Here is a 16,546-nt window from a genome sequence, read left to right on the forward strand (position 1 = left end):
CCCAAACTTGTTCCAAGTGGAAAAAGCCTGGCATTTAAAAAGGTCTCGATAACCTCAGGAGAAAGCCCTGTGTCCCTCAGTTGGTACCCTTAGGGGCCAAACATGAAAGATTCCACAATTCGGGGGCAGGGATGAAATATTGCCCTGTGCCTGAGATAGAAGATCCTTCCTGTTCGGAATCGCCCAAGGCGAGTCGTCGAGGGAAGAGATTAGCTCCGAGAACCAAGCCCTGTTCGGCCAGCGCGGTGCTATCAGAAAGAGGCAAAAACCCTTGCTGGCGAACTCTGGGCAGCTACTACCTTAGGGTGGAGTTCTTAACTCCCCCGTTGGTATTTCCTGTCTGGACCGTAAATCTGCTCCCGTATACGGGCATCCAGGGATATAACTGACCTGAGTGACAGGAGCTTACCCTGGACCCTAAGGAGAATCCGACGTGTCAGAAATACAGCTGACAAGAACGTGGGTCTCCTTGAAGATTTATGTAAGAGGCTACCGCTGTATTGTCCACCCGCACCAAGACATGGCAGCCTCAGGAGGAGGTATTTCAGGGCCAGAAATACAGCCATCAACCCAAGACAGTGACTGTGACAACCGAGCTGACGACCCTCCTATCCCCTTAAGCTGGACGACCACTTAAGGCCGCTACCCCGCCCGTCAGGGAGGCGTCTGTCATTAGCAGTCTGCGACATCAAGACGCACCTAGAGTGGGACCCAAGGCAGAAAACCGGGGTCTGAACCACATAGAAAGGGAAAGAAGCCTGAGGCGCGTAACCCTATTTAGCCCAGGGGTTTTGGCCCTTGGAAGAAATCCCCTGGCTTTTGGCCACAACATAAACGGTCTCATGAGCAGAAGGTCCAGAGGGATCACCGTGGACGCGTTCGCCCTGAGACCTGGAAATTGTTGATACTGATAACAGTGCAACCTTAACCTAGCCTGACTTTGCTCAGGGTGATCTGAATGGACTCAATCCTAGCAGGAGACAGTTGTGCCCGCATTGCGATTGAACTCCATACGATGCCCCGATAGACAGTGTTCTGAGTGGGATAGAGGACGCTTTTCTTGCCGTTGAGCCTCAACCCCAGAGAAACAGATGAGCTAAGACGATGTCCCTGTGCTGAACTGCCAGTTCCTGGAACTGCGCTAGGATCAGCCAGTCGTCTACGTAATTCAGAATGCAGATGCTCCGGAGTCGCAAGGAGCCAGCGCTACATCATGCATTGTGAATGTGCGGGTAAAAAGGGCTAGGCTGAGTGAAAGAACCTGACCCTGGAAGACTTCGCCCCCGGAAGTGAACCTCAGGAACTTTCCATGTTGTGGCAAAACTTCTAAATGAAGTATAGAAGTGCGTCATAAGATCGATGGTGACCAGCCAAACGAGTTGTAGGGCTTGAGACACGACCGTCTTGACAGGCATCATCTTGGACTTGAACACCCACAGGTAGTTCAAGCTTTAAGATCTAAGCCAGACGCCACCCCTCACCCTCCATGGGAAACGGGAAGTATTTAGTGTAATAACCTAACTCTCTCTCTGGAAGGGGAACACATACCATTGCCCCTTTAACCAGGAGACTGAGTTTTTGTTTTGTTTTTTTTTTACAAAAAAAAAGAAATCCGGTTTACGGTAGTGCGAACACGCCGTTGAAACACGGAAAAGTGGTGAGAGAATTAAATCCTGACACCCTTATAAGACCCACAGAAAAGAATATATCTGGCAGAAGTTTCCACGCTGCCAGGATCTCTGAGATGGGTATTATATTTTAACACTTCCTGTTGAGGGGTTGTCGGGTGTTTTGCGTCCTGAATAAAATGCAGGAACAGCGAAAACACCCAATTTTGACGGAAGCCTCTGCAACCCGAATCACCAAGAGGTGGCGGGAATGGAGGGGCTTCGAGGGGGTACCGGGAGGGGTGAAGTGAAGCACGCGGCCCGTCCCGAGGGGAGCTACCCCCTAATCTAGGCGCAAGACCGTCAGGGTTTTCTCTTACTAGAATTTTTAGTCCTGAGGTCTTGCTTGGGGGGCTGGCGAGGGCGGCGAGACTGTCCCCAATCCCTGGGAGGAGGAGCACGACTCGCCACGCTTTGCTTTTGAGCCTCCCTTCAGTCAGGACCGAGGTGGGTCTGAGGCTTGCTCATCAAGCGCAGAACCCACACTCAGGTTGTCCAGGAGGTCAGCCTGGTACGCCTGAAAAACAGCATAGTGTGCAGAGCAGCACCAGCCTGACCTGCTGTTGATAAGCCCCTCCCACTAAAGTGGAGGTTGTCCTACAAGGCTTTGAGGGGAGAGAGGGCTTCTTAAGTGACGATGCCGAACCCGGTGAGAGATAGCCCGCAAGCGTCTCTTCGACCGGCGGCATCACTGAATACCCCCGTGCCTCAGCACCCACGATAGTCGAAAATAATGACGTCGAGGGTATGTGAACACGGAAGAAAATATATATATATATTTTTATATACATATATATATATATATATATATATATATATATATATATATTTATTTTATTTTTATTTTTTTAGGGGCTCTCCATGAGCGAAAAAGCTCTTCATGGAGGTTATCAAAGAAAGGGAAGGGACCCATGAGGCGTTCCCTTTCTTAGACTGGAAGATAAAATCTATCCCCTGATTTGGAGCGTTTGGGGGTCTCTTTTTCGCGTGGCCAGTCCAATCTGGCAACCGCATGAGTAACAACATCGAGCAATTCCTCCGTAGATTTTTTATCGCGGACGGAAAGCTCGGAGGCGGGAAGAGAGTCGCGATCCACCTCATGATCCGAAGAAGCGTCGGAACACGCTTCGAGATCATGTGAAGGACCAGCTGGGTTTGGGGAGAGAGTGAGAGAAAGGGGTCAACCCGTCTCTTGCTCCTCAGCCAAATCCATGCACGAGCCCCACGAACAATCTTTTCGTGAGTGCTGACTCCCGGAATCAAGCGAGGTGAGCACGACGCACTCTGCCTTTTAAAGCAAATCGCAGTGCTCGCACCCGCCCTGCTGCAACGCGAGAGCAGCGTGCTCTCACCCCCAAACAAACAGCAAAAACTGATGTGTGCCGTCTTCAGCTATAGAGCGAGAAGAGGGGAACACGCACCGTTTGCGGCTTTCAGTCATTCTCTCTTTCTTTTTTTTTTTTAGAAATATATATATATAATATTTTCTAAACAGAAGAGAAAAATAGAACAACGTTCACTGCACACTGCCTAACTGATTCTATCTCCTAACAGAGGAAAAAAAGTTTTGACAGGGTGTGTGAAACACACAGAAACAGAATCGCTCTGAAAAAAGAGTTTCTGACGACACCTGGTGACGTATCCATTCATAGCCTGGCCTCAGGTGCATCTAATGATTACATCAGCCGAGGCTATAAATTCCGGTCAATGTTCATTGACGTGTTCCACACATTATTCAGCTCGGCTCACAGCTAAAGCTGTTCCCCGTAGCGCTTAGCAGCGCAACATCTTAGTGAAGCTTTTTGTAAAGGGAACAGTACTTAATGTTGGAAGGAGACAAACAGCAAGTTACTGGTTTAGGTTATTGAACTAACTTAATAATTTGACTTCAGTTTAAATATTATATTTTAGGGTATGTAGAATAAAAAAGAATAACAGTTATTTAAACTGCATTTTTGTCCATCTACAGGATAGTATTTTAATCGATGCAGTATGCAGCTCCTCTGAGGATCCACAGAGATACAATGCAATTTTACATGCATTTCATTATTTAGGAATTTTTGTTGAGTGGAGCAAAACTGCGAAACTGCCAGCGACACGCAGCGACAAAACGACCTCATCTCATTCATTTTCAATGAGAGCTGGCAACTTTTGGCGAACGGATGTGGGCATTTCCAGCAATGCCACAAAGTTGAGAAATTTTTAACTTTATTCAAATGAAGAGCGACTTTCAGGAACGACAGCCAATATGAGAGAAGATGGTAGAGCTCATGTGATCCTTCTCTCTCTCAGCTCCTGCAGTGATGGAAAGATGGAGGAAAGTCTACTCTCCATACACACCACTAGCAACCTAACCACCAGCCACTGGCGACATGCAGCAGCAAAGTAGCTGGCAGTGTGAACGCAGCTTTAGCCTGTGGGTCCTTAGATTTAATTACATTTTGTTAAGATTGCTGTTGTGTAATTTAACTGCTGGACTGTTTGTTTTTCTCCCCATTCTTAAGAATATTGAGATCTCAGTGGATTGGTTTGGACTTGTTCACATGGTACAAGTTTCCAAGGTAGGTAAAGCCCTGTACCCATATGCAGCGGCAAAGCGACCTCATCTCATTCATTGTGAATGAGAGCTGTCGTCTTCCGGTGACACGAGTGACAGCGACCTTTGGCCACTAGATGTAGGCAAGGAGAGCGACACAACAAAGTTAAACTTGATGCAAATGAGAGCGGCTTTCGGAAGTGACAACCAATAGGAGTGAAGACGTTGTCAGTGGAGCTCACGCCATCCGTCTCCATTGAGTCGAGTGCAGGCAAGACAGAGGTTCTGTGAACAATTTCACTGTTCTATACGTTTCGTCTGTAGATGGATATAATGGAAAAAATTATGCGTGGAAAAGAAATGGTCGGCAGTCTAAGTTTGATTCGTACATTTGATAGTTTGTTCGTCTTATTAATTTTATGATGCATTGAGCATTGCTGTAGTTCATATATGAACACTCTCCCCTGCAGAATGTGCATTTTTAGGGACAATTATTAATCATTATAATAACTATAAAACCAGCAATGATAATGCTAAAAATAATAATTATAATAAAAATAATGGAATCTGAGCAAATACTAATTATGAATTTTATTGAATTTATCCATCTGCTCAACTGCAAGGTTTGGCAGCTAAATTCAGAAAACAATTCACAAAACCAACAACATTACTAACTTTCCATAATGCTTATTTTGAAATTGTTAGATTTTTCTCTATGTCTCAAGGGGTTGGGTGCTCTGACATCGCAATTTGTGCATGCCTCCTCCCATGCAATGAACATTGTGTGACTGTGGCAACATTGTTGCAAAATAAAATTATGTTTCATTGCACATCTCAGGGTAGTTCCGTTTTAATGCAAGTTAGCAAGTTTTAATGGTTAATGTTTTATCGAGATTTAAATCAACAAAACTGACCTCCCTACCCTAAACCAGTTATTGAAAGATGACACTATACTTAAGTACAATTTAATGTGAATACTTTTTTTACTTTCACTCAAGTATGTTTTTGGCTAGATACGTGAACCTTTAGGTGAGTAAAATGTTCATTAAGTATCCACACTTTCACTTAAGTATAATTTCTGATTATTTTTTACACCCCTGTCATCAATAACGTTAGAGTGACAGCAGTAGGAACGCCAACTGGTGACTTCACAGGAAAGAGACTAGCGACATTAAGGGATAAAGTCGCTGCATGTGTATACGGGCCTTAATAAATATGTTTATGTGCATGTACTTGTGTGTGTTTACTGTAAATTAACCATATATTTTTTTGTTTAAATGGGCAACATTGGAATTAATTGGTTTCCCACCTGGTTTTCATGACTTGGATATTGTTTGACCACCAAGCAAGTTGAAGAGAAATACAAATGTCCAGGTAAAACTGTTGTGTACATGCACAAGTTTGATACATTTTAGGAATGACATAGGACTGTGTTTTCATTCCATTGTGAATATAACTAGCATTTATTATCTCTCTTTTTTGTGTTTGCTTAGTTGTAGCGTTTTATAAACCAGAATCGACCAAACACGTATGCAGAACTTAATCAGCATAGTCTTCGCTGATGAATTTATATCGTCAGAAGGCATTGAAGATGGAAAATAATTCTGATGAACTTGCTGAGATTCTCTTGATTCATTACTTAAAGGTATTATGGTCTTAGTTGTTTAATATTTTTCTGTGGTTCAACAGACATTGCCTTGACTTTATGTAGAATAATTCTACATAAGCCTGTCCCAAAATTAAAGGGATATTGCACTCAAAAATAAAAAATCCTCTCATCATTTATTCACCCTCATGCCATCCCAGTTTATGACTTTCTTTCTTCTGCTGAACACAAAATATTTAGAAGAATATTTTAGCTCTAAAAGTCCATACAATGCACGTGTATGGGTACTAGGGTGTATAACGGTTCAAATTTCTAATGGTTAGGTTTAGTACTTTATTTTTTCGGCAGAACACAAATAATTTTGGAAGAATATCTCACCTCTGTTGGTCCATTCAATGCAAGTAAATGATGAATGATAAAAGTAATCCGTAAGACTCTAAATCAAATCAAATCAAATCACTTTATTGTCACACTACCATGTACACAAGTGCAACAGTAGGTGAAATTCTTGTGTGCAGTTCCGAGCAACATAGCAGTCATGACAGTGACGAGACATATACCAATTACAATAAACAACATACTTACACAAAACAATTTACATATCAAATGTACACATACTTACACAAAACAATTTACAAATCAGATGTACACATACTTACACAACACAATAATTATATACAATGCAGAATATAGAACAGAATATACAATACAATACAATAAGTGGGAGTATATGAAATATATATGTGTATATATATATATATATAGCAGTTGTATTGAGGAGAATATGTTGACAGTAGTTTAATCAATGTCTTCTGAGGTGATGCTGTTGGTTTTGGGTGAGAACAGATAAAAAATAAAAAAAACTTTTCACTGTACATCTTGCCACTGCAATCTCTTAGCATGATCATGATTTCAAGCTTGATTATGCTTCCTGGTGTTTAATGCATTTGCAGAGTGCTAGATTGCACTATAAGAAGTGTAATCAGGCTTGAAATCATGATCGCCAATGAGATTGTTGTCAAGATTTATAGAGATACATTTTTTATTTTGGCTTCCTAAAACCAACTGGATCACTTCAGAAGATACAGATTTAACCATTGGAGTCTTGGGGATTAATTATACAGTATGATGCCTTTATGTGCTTTTGAGCTTAAGTTCTGGTCACTATTCACTTGCATTGTATGCACCTACAGAGCTGAGATATTCTTCAAAAATCTTAAAGTGTATTCTGCAGAAGACAGAAAGTCATACATCTGGGATAGCATGAGGGTGAGTAAACAATATGAATTTTCCTTTTTGGGTGAACTATACCTTTGGAGCTTTAAAGTCCTTGTCACATTCACTTGCATTGTATGGACCTACAGAGCTGAGATTATCTTTGTTTGTGTTCTCTTGAAGAAATAAAGTCATACACATCTGGAATGGGATGAGTGTGAGTAAATGATTCATTTTTGGGTAAACATGTACCTTTAAAGGCCTAGTTCAACCAAAAATGAAAATCCTCTCATGATTTACTTGCCTTTAAGCCATTCCAGGTGTGTATGACTTTCCTAGAAAATCTATGAATTTGTTTGGGAACTGAAGGGTTTTCGATAATTCATAATGTTTAGGCTGAATTACACGTTCAATATTTAACACTAGATTAAAAATTTACTTTCAGGATCAACATAGTTCCATACAAGTCGAACTACTGTGCTTTGTGTACTTCATGTGCTGCTGAGAGAAGACACCTCATAAGTTTTCAAAATATGCGGGGTAAATTACTTTAATCACATTTCTAAATCATTCAGTTTTGAAACTTAAAGGAATATTTCACCCAAAAATGAAAATTGTCATTAGTTACATGGGATGAACAATATATCGGGTATCTGTATTTCCATTCCACTGTCAGGTGCATGTCTGAGAGCCTGTTAAGTTTCAGTTTCACTTCTGAAAGTGAAAGTGGTGATTTACAGTAAAAAATTTATTTAATTTTTTTTTTTATCTAAAGTCATAGATTTAACTACTGCAGTCTTATAGATTACTTGCATGCTGCCTTTATGTGGTTTTTGGTGCTTCAAAATCTGATCATGATTCACTTGCATTGTATGGACCTACAGAGCTGAAATATTCTTCTAAAAATCTCCATTTGTGTTTTGCAGAAGAAAGAAATTCATACACATCTGGGATGGCTTGAAGTTGAGTAAATGATGAGAGAAATTTCAGTTTGGGGGAAACTATCCCTTTAAAAAAGATTTTGACTTCCATGGAAGAAATAAAGACATACAGGTCTGGAACGAGTGAGTAAATTATGATCTAATTTTTGTGTGAATTATTCTTTTAAGCAGGTGTTTATTTTGTAACAGATTTGAATAAATGTTTCCTTAATTTTTACCAGTTGCCCTGTTAACAGCGGTCAGATAACTCACAGATGCTGCAGTTTACAACAAACTGGCCAGAAATTCTGTTCTTGAAAGTGAAGTCATCATCCACCTGCCAAGGCTTTCAGATGAATCTTTTTTTCTTTTTTTTTTTTTACATTTGGACTGATCTATGCATTGGATCTGAGTGACCCAAAAGAGTTTTAAACACAGTTGGCTTTATAAGGTTTTAACGTTTAAGGATTTGCAACACTAATGCAGCTGTAGACATTTTATCCTGTCAAATGTGTTGATTTAAAAAAATAAAATTTCAGTGTTGTGCCTCATCTTTTGATGATAATTGTACTTTGTCTTTTATATTCAAAATATGCTTGCTGCATGCTGTTTTATTAATTATTATTTTTACTATACATTTTGTTTCAAAATTTTCACATTTAAGGAAACTTATAGGCAAAACATATTTAAGTAAAACAACTAGCACATTTCTAGTCACCTAAAATTATATAGTTTAATTATAATTTAATTATCAAGATAACATGGCTTAAAACAAATAAGTTAATGCAAAGAATATTCATGATTTTGAAAGTTATTTAAATATATGAATTAAGTTTGCAGAACTTAAAATGTTTAGTTGTGGTTAATTGAAATAAACATACAAGTAATTGCTTATTTTGATTGAACAAAATCATTTATTTAAATTTATAGTTCCTGAGAAAAACAAGTTATGCATATTTGAAACACCACATGCACTTATGCACTCATGCACTTATATCTCCAAGGTTTTCCATAACCATGCCCTGAGTCTTTACACTTAAAAATAATTTTTGCTTGTTTGGTTTTTCTTGAAAGATCCTGAAGGAAGTTAGGGATGAGGACTGGGAATTAGGGACCATTGTTAACACCCTGACGAACAGAAGGAGAGGGGAAGCCTCAATCACATATACTGAGAGCCACGACCAGGTTGGTATTGTTAATTTTGAATGTTCATGGATGTAATTGTATTTAATGAGTTTTTAAAACATCGTCATATCCCTGTTGAAAAGATCAGCATTGCTGATCTGTTGGTGTCCTTTGAAGGCTTCTAAACTAGCTTAACCAGCAGGATTCCTTTGGTCAACTAGCTTCACCAGATAGACCATATTGATCAACCTAGCTTCAATAGTTGTGCTGGTCACCATTCATTTTTTTAAATAAATGTTATACAAGGTTATAAGTTACACATGCCACATCTTCATGCTTGTTTCTAGGCATTGGTTGGAGACAAGTCTCTGGCCTTCTGGCTGATGGACAAGGAGATGTACACCAACATGAGCGCTCTCATTACCATGACACCTGTCATAGATCGTGGCATCCAGCTCCATAAACTCATCCGTCTCCTCACTCACAGCCTGGGAGGGGAGGGCTACCTCAACTTCATGTGTAAGTATCCTTGGAAACCAGTTTTGCTGGGTACTTAGTACTTAGTGCTGTGTGCCTCCACTGAGTAAGAGAAAGTGGGTTTGGTGGTGTTCTTGGCAGGCGTAAACTAGGTTACACTATAATGTTGTGAGGTTGTTTGGCATATTGAGAAAGTGAGAACCTTAGTGAAGTATTATAAGCAGATGATAGCCTCCTCTGAGGATTAGTCTGAGTTGATTTTAAAGGGTTAGTTCCCACTTTTGGTGTGTAGGGATAGTTTAAGCGCTTTAGAGGTAAGCAGAATTCCATCAAACCACAGTAAAATGCTGCAGAGATGATCAGCTTAAACTCTCCCATTTGTTCAAGGATATACTCCATATTTGAGGAAGTAGACCAAAAAATGAGCCCACAGTAATATTGCTATTACAGTTGTTTGATATATTTTTATCGTTTTCTTTTGTTTGTTTCTACTACTGTACCCATGCATGAGCTCATTAAGTCACCCACGTTTTCTGTCGTGTTTATTTTATTCATTATATATATACATATATTTTACAGTACATAAAACAGTTAGTTGTTCCTTGATGCTGCTATAGTAGCAACTATGCTAAACACCTGTTTAGCTAGCTATTGTGTGTATCACTGCTGGAAGGATGGAACTTTGTTTTAAAAAATACTTTTAATAAAAAAGTGTTTCCAGTATTTGTATGATGTTATAGCAGTTTTATAATAGCAATAAACCACTTGCTATCTCATGCTATGTTGTAAATATAGTCATTGGTCATGCCTAACACTATCCTAGCTATATATTTATACAATATAGCCTGACCTCTCATGCTTTATTGCTTAATTCATTGATGGGGGTGGAACTGGGGTCCAGTTGAAATTACAATAAAAAATAGAGATAGTTACGGGCTTTCTACTTTTTAGGTATTTATTTACCCATATTTTCACATTTCTTTAAAATCAATGGAAAATCATCTCAGACAAGTGGGCAAAAAGAAGACAAAGAAAGCTGAGTGTGTACATACAACACAACACATCCGGCTCATCTCCAGGAGAAGAAAGTTCTCTCGGCCACGCCGGGCCCAAGGCGATAAAAGATTGCTGTCTGGATGAGTAAAGATGTCTTTCATTACAAACGCACTCCTCTTCTATCAAACACATAAAAGCATTTCACTTTGTCTACTCATCCATGTCTGTGAGACAGAAAACTGAAAAATGATCAAATGTCTAAAGGTCACCATCACTGCACCTTGCAAATAGTAAGTAAAGGCACTTCGGTGTAATTGCACACAGATGCGAGTTCTCAGCCGCAGAGCCGAGCACATTAGAACGAGAGAATAGGAAAATATGCCTGAGACTTGAAACAGTCAAGGCCAGACGGCAAACAGCAGTGCCATCGGATCGATGGTGAGAGAGTCGTTTAGCCCGTGTTGAGCGAGAACAAATTGTTCGAGCAAAAGAATCAATCTGACATGTCAAGGCTAAAGCTTTCTTCATCCAGGAAGAAAATCCTGCATTGTACTAGTGCAACTATCTTTGTTGTCATCACTTTGCGACAAGTAAGAACACGGTGTTCTGAAGTGCTTGTTGAGTTCTATCAATTATTACATTTGTTATAAACATTCTCCATAATAAAATCTAATCTAGTACATTTTAAATTCTTCTAATCACATTACAGTTATTTATTTCAATTAAATTAATCTCTTCTATCTGCATTACTTGGGTTACACATATTTCTAAAATAATGTTAATTATGTAGAATACATTTAAAACATGAATTATATTTATATGTACTCTCCTGTTTTGTGTTTCTTTGACACTTATAGGGGGTGTGTCCCCTAAATGAGTCATTCCATGGAAGAAGTGTGTATGACTCATGTGCAACACTGAACAAGAAGGAATTGGTTGAGCAGAAATATATATATATATATATATATTAAATGTAGGCCTGTTTTAGAAAGTAACTTTAGAGTAAAGTAACTGGTTATGTGAATTTTATTTTTATTATTTTGTTTTTAGTTATTTTTTATTTTTGTAAATGAATCACTAATGCAAGTACAATTTTAGAAAAGTACATGGTAATTTAAATTGGATCACTTTCTTTGAGTAACTTACCACCAAATCTGCATCAAACTCACCCTGCAAAAAAAATGATACATAATTATGTATATCTTTAATTTAAATTATCTATTAATATCTTATCTTAGATTTATCTTTTGTACCCCATTGTTTTTTCTTAACTAAATGTACTAAAAATAATACAAATATAAACTTATTACATTATATTGTCTGAATATAAGTACCCTTTTTCTTTGCTACTTAAGTAATGGAACTTATTTTAAGGATATGTAGATATTTTTAACTGGAAAAAGACAAATATTAATTAAGAATTATTTTTACAGTGCATATTAGAACGTGCAAAAGAGTTCTACTGCAAATTTACTGCAAGCATTATAGCACTGGTGTTTGATAAATGCGAGTACATTCCAATTATATTGTATTCTACAAATTGACAACATATTAATTGCAGATTTGTCAAAATTAAATAGCTCTTGCAAAAGTCTCTTTTGCAGTTGATCCCAGACTGATTTCTCTGTTCTCTAGTGAGTTTCAAATGGTGTATTTAGCCAGTAAAAACCCATTCATCTTCAAATATTCTGTGAATTATCTTAAAAAGAGCAGATTTACATGCTTTCTAAGTCATGAACATCTCAAAAACATTTTAGTCACATTACAGATGAGCAAATGTACTAATAGCTAACTGATTGAAAAGACGTTCATGTGTCTTTTTACTTTCAGAGTAAAAAGCTGGTTGCAGAAAATAAATTCTCCTTACCATATCTTTTAATAACTGAATTATCAAATAGTGCAAGTTGCTAAAAGCAGCACTTGGTGGTAAATTTGACCTGGCTGTGCAGGGGAAAGACTAGACTGCACTCCTTCTCAAATCAATGCTCAGTTTTGCTCAAATCCATTCACACAAACACATCGATCTCTCGCCCCACTAACGCCATTAATTAGCATGCCACGGCTAAATCATCTTCTGCACCAGTCAACACGCTGACATGTACATGTAAATACACCAGCTGGTTTCAGGGGACGCTGTTTGAACTGTGAGCTGCTTCTTGGCTTGGAAGATTTAGATCCATGCGCTCACGTGATCGTTGTGGTGCACATCAACTCCTCTTTACCCTCTTTCTCACCAGATCATTGTGCTATTGGACATTGATGTTAGCAGTGTTCCTCTGATTAGTAGTTCTCTCTCATTGACTTTGGCTCTCCAAAGGAACTGGAGAACTGATCAAAAATCGTCACGCCTGTCTGCCTTTGTTGTTTGTTATTATGAACATCATTGCTGGTTGCTGTTATTTAGGCTGCTTATTAACATATTCTGCTTGATTTGGACATGTAGCACATGCTCTTTCAACCTAAGGGATTTTTAGCTCAGTGTCTGTTAATCATGAAGGGCTTAATCAATGTTAAAAAAGAAACATTTCAAATTTCACTCATAGATTGTCTTGTTAAACATCTGCTCTGAGTGCTTATGTTTTATATACCGTACAAAAACACAATATTTTTCTCTCGTAAATGACTCATTCTTCATTTTCAGCGTGGCAGGAAAGTTAATACTCCACCAATTTAATCCGCTATCGTCACTTCCAAGGTTTCAAAGTTTGCGTGGGAGAAATAAGAAGAAAAAGAATGTAAGTTTCAAGTTAAAAGGAGGTTAAATAAAAACAAGAACAAATCAGGCTCTCACTGCAGTACTGTATGTTGAAGTGCAAGCAGGAAGACACCAGTCCTGATTAATAGAAATTTCAGGAGGAGATCAGAGAAGCATTAGCCTGACAGTGCGGAGGCTGCCAGACAAGGCCTGAGAATCACTCAGGAAGGCAATGTGCCTGAAGAGGCTTTAATTGATTTTGAAAGGGGTGCCATTTTTTTCATGCAGTGAAACAGAGTTGGCCTGGAACAAACCACACTTTTACCCAATTCTGTTTGTTTAAAATAGCTGTTGTTACAGTAAGTTTACTGGTCTGGCAATTGTCCATTTGTTTTAAGAAAATTCCGTTCTGTCCCTGCTGGTTCACTATAGCATTGCTATTGGAACATACTATAGCGTTTAATTTGATAACCCCTGAATAAACTAGTTTTAGAGAAGGGCCTTGACTTTATTGTATCATTGAAGTAAACGTGGCTAGACTTGAAAACAAGCTGCATTACTTATGAAACTGAAGACACAGTCCAATTGAAAGCTTATCCTCTTGATTCCATCAGAATTATTTCATGTACATAAATAGACTAATAGTTTCGGTGAATGGTGCCGTATTGATCTGTTTCAGCCATTTAATGTGATTATACATTGATATTGGCAGGGTCTGATACATCCACCAAGATAAAATTATGAGATAAAATTGGCCAGTATGACATTGTTTAGTGCAAAGATCTGCCTCTGAAATATTCAATTTCATTTAAAACTTTTGTTTCGTTGTGTGTTCGGATTCTACCCCTGCTGATTGTATCAGTTTAAACCAGGCTAAGCTGGTTTGCTGGTCTTGGCTGGTTTAAGATGTTCTAGATGGTCTCCCATCTTTTACAGCTTACAAGTGCATAAAGACAACATAAAACCAGCTAACAGGACTGACCAGCCAGACCATTTTATACCACCTTTGGCCAGCCAGTCTTCCAGCCTAACCAGCTCAAAAGTGCACATCATTGTTCTAAAAGCAACAAGCAGATCAACCTGACCAGACTGGAAGACCAACTAGAATATTTTAAATCACCTCAGACTTAATGGTTGGCAAGCTGGTCTTCCAGCCTTACCAGATGGCAAGTGCACAAGACCCTTCTAAAACCATCAGATGAGAACAGATGGACTCAAACTCAGAGGAACAGTGATGAATGTTTATTAAACAGTTCAAGGAAAATCCAGCAGAGAAACTATGTAAAGTCCAAAACAGAGTAAATCCAGGTAGGATGTAAGTACCCACCACAGACTGCAGAGTAGTGTGGCGACTAAGGTTGCCTGGGCAGAGTGATAATGGTGGGGAGATAATGAGTTGAGATATTTGGTGAATAAAGTCCAATAATGCAATATAACAGGAACTAACTGAAAGAACAGCCAAACATAAAACAAGACAGACAGAGGCAAGACTGAATTTACTGACTACACTATGGCACAGGACAGAACATGAGAGGAGCTTATATAGGAAAAGGAAAATGAGACACAGGTGTCACTATCATCAGAACAAGAGGTGCGAATCGGCATTGCTAGGCAATGCCACTCGTGTCCTCACATGGAACCTGTAAACACATGAGGGATCGGGAGAAAACACACAGACACAACAGAACGAGACAGATCGACTCACCGAGACTGTGACCAAAACCTGCAAACAGTTCAGCCTCGACCAGGGTAGTAGAATATCTAGATTATCTGAAACTATCTTAGGCTGGTATAGCTGGTTGGCCAGCTGGTCTTAAACCCTGGCAGCTGAAAAGTACACAAAACTTCTCTAAAACCAGCTAACAGACCAGCCTGACAAGGCTGTTAGTCCAACTAGACTATCTTAAATTGACTTAAGGCTGGTTTTGCTGGTCTTCCAGCCTGACCAGCTGTCAAGTGCGCAAAACCATTCTAAAACCAGCAAAAGTGAGTTAAGTCTTTGGAGATGTTTAAAGTTTTGTTTTGGCTGAGGCATCTTACCCAGCAGTCTCAACAGGGAACAAAGCTAGACCAGGCTGCAAGATCAGCTCAACCAATTTAAACCAGCTTGACTGGTTTAGCTGGTCTGCCAACTGGTCTTCCAGCCTGACCAGCTGACAAGTGCATAAAACCATTCTAAAACCAGCAAACAGACCAGTCTGACCAGTTCCTTTTCTGAAGGTTATACTGTATGTTATTCAAGGACCCGGTATCAGACGCAGAACACAGATGATCGGCTCGTGCTCATAAATTAATTAATGAAACCATCTTACACAGGTTTGCTGGTTTTAGCTGGTCTCCCAGCTAAGACCAGCAAACCTGTTTAAGATGGTTTCATTAATTTATTTTAGTTGGCAGGATTCATAAATGTGTTTTTGAGTTGATGTTAGACCAAGGCAGGAGTAAAAGCATATGTGTGCTCCTATGGGAGTATAGAGGGAGTGTATACATTATACAGACTCCTCTTTTCACTACCGTAATTAAGACAGGAAGATTAAATTAACAAATGAACATAAGCAGCCAGATGCACAGACATTCATTTATGTGCATCCAACAAAGTTGGCTCTGAGATATTAAGAATTTATAGAAGTTTCAAGTGTTAGTTTGGCAGAGGTGTCTTACCCAGCAGTCTCAACAAGGAATGACAAGGATGTGGCCTTATACAAAATAGTTCTGATCTTACAGTTTTGACATCTTAATACATTCATATGTCTGTCACATATAAATGCATAATGTGACTTTTTGTATATATCAGCATATTTTTTGTGTGTGTATTGATAAATACTCAGGGAAACACTATTACTATTGCTTTGTTGCACACGACCCATTTGAGCAAATTGAATGGTCCATAAAATATTGCAGCTTTTTGAGAAATAATTTTTACTATTTATTTTCTATGCAATTAAACTTAATATGTTTGTCCAGCTGATGCCTAAACAGGTGAAATAGACTTACATCGAAGGGGGGCCCCCATCCGTATTTTAAATAAATCATAATAAATATTTGTCTGTATGGTGCATTCTGCTGGAGTTAGTCCTTATTGATGTGGGTTTAGTAAAGTGAAGCTCTGTAAAGTATGACTGATACATTTTTGCTCACAGTATATTATTGCCCTGCCTAACACACTCATACAATATTATTTCTCCAAAATGTAGAAAATAGTTTGAGTTTTTATCTAATTTAAGGCTTCATAAATGAAATTTTCTGTTTAAGAAATGTTGTTTGACTAGGGTGAGAACCGATTAACTATGGTTGTCACATAATTTTTCT

General features: G+C 38.8%; 1 protein-coding gene across 1 annotated transcript in view; it reads left to right on the plus strand.

Moving 5' to 3' along the window:
• Positions 1 to 16,546, plus strand: part of gbe1a (glucan (1,4-alpha-), branching enzyme 1a) — a 200,777-nt gene that overhangs the window by 161,642 nt on the left and 22,589 nt on the right. The window contains exons 11-12 of the mRNA XM_052115962.1: positions 9,019 to 9,129; positions 9,417 to 9,588. Coding sequence (XP_051971922.1) covers positions 9,019 to 9,129; positions 9,417 to 9,588 — 283 coding nt within the window. The remainder of the gene's footprint in view (positions 1 to 9,018; positions 9,130 to 9,416; positions 9,589 to 16,546) is intronic.

Source organism: Xyrauchen texanus, chromosome 43 (assembly GCF_025860055.1).
Source record: "Xyrauchen texanus isolate HMW12.3.18 chromosome 43, RBS_HiC_50CHRs, whole genome shotgun sequence".
NCBI classification, from domain to species: domain Eukaryota; kingdom Metazoa; phylum Chordata; class Actinopteri; order Cypriniformes; family Catostomidae; genus Xyrauchen; species Xyrauchen texanus.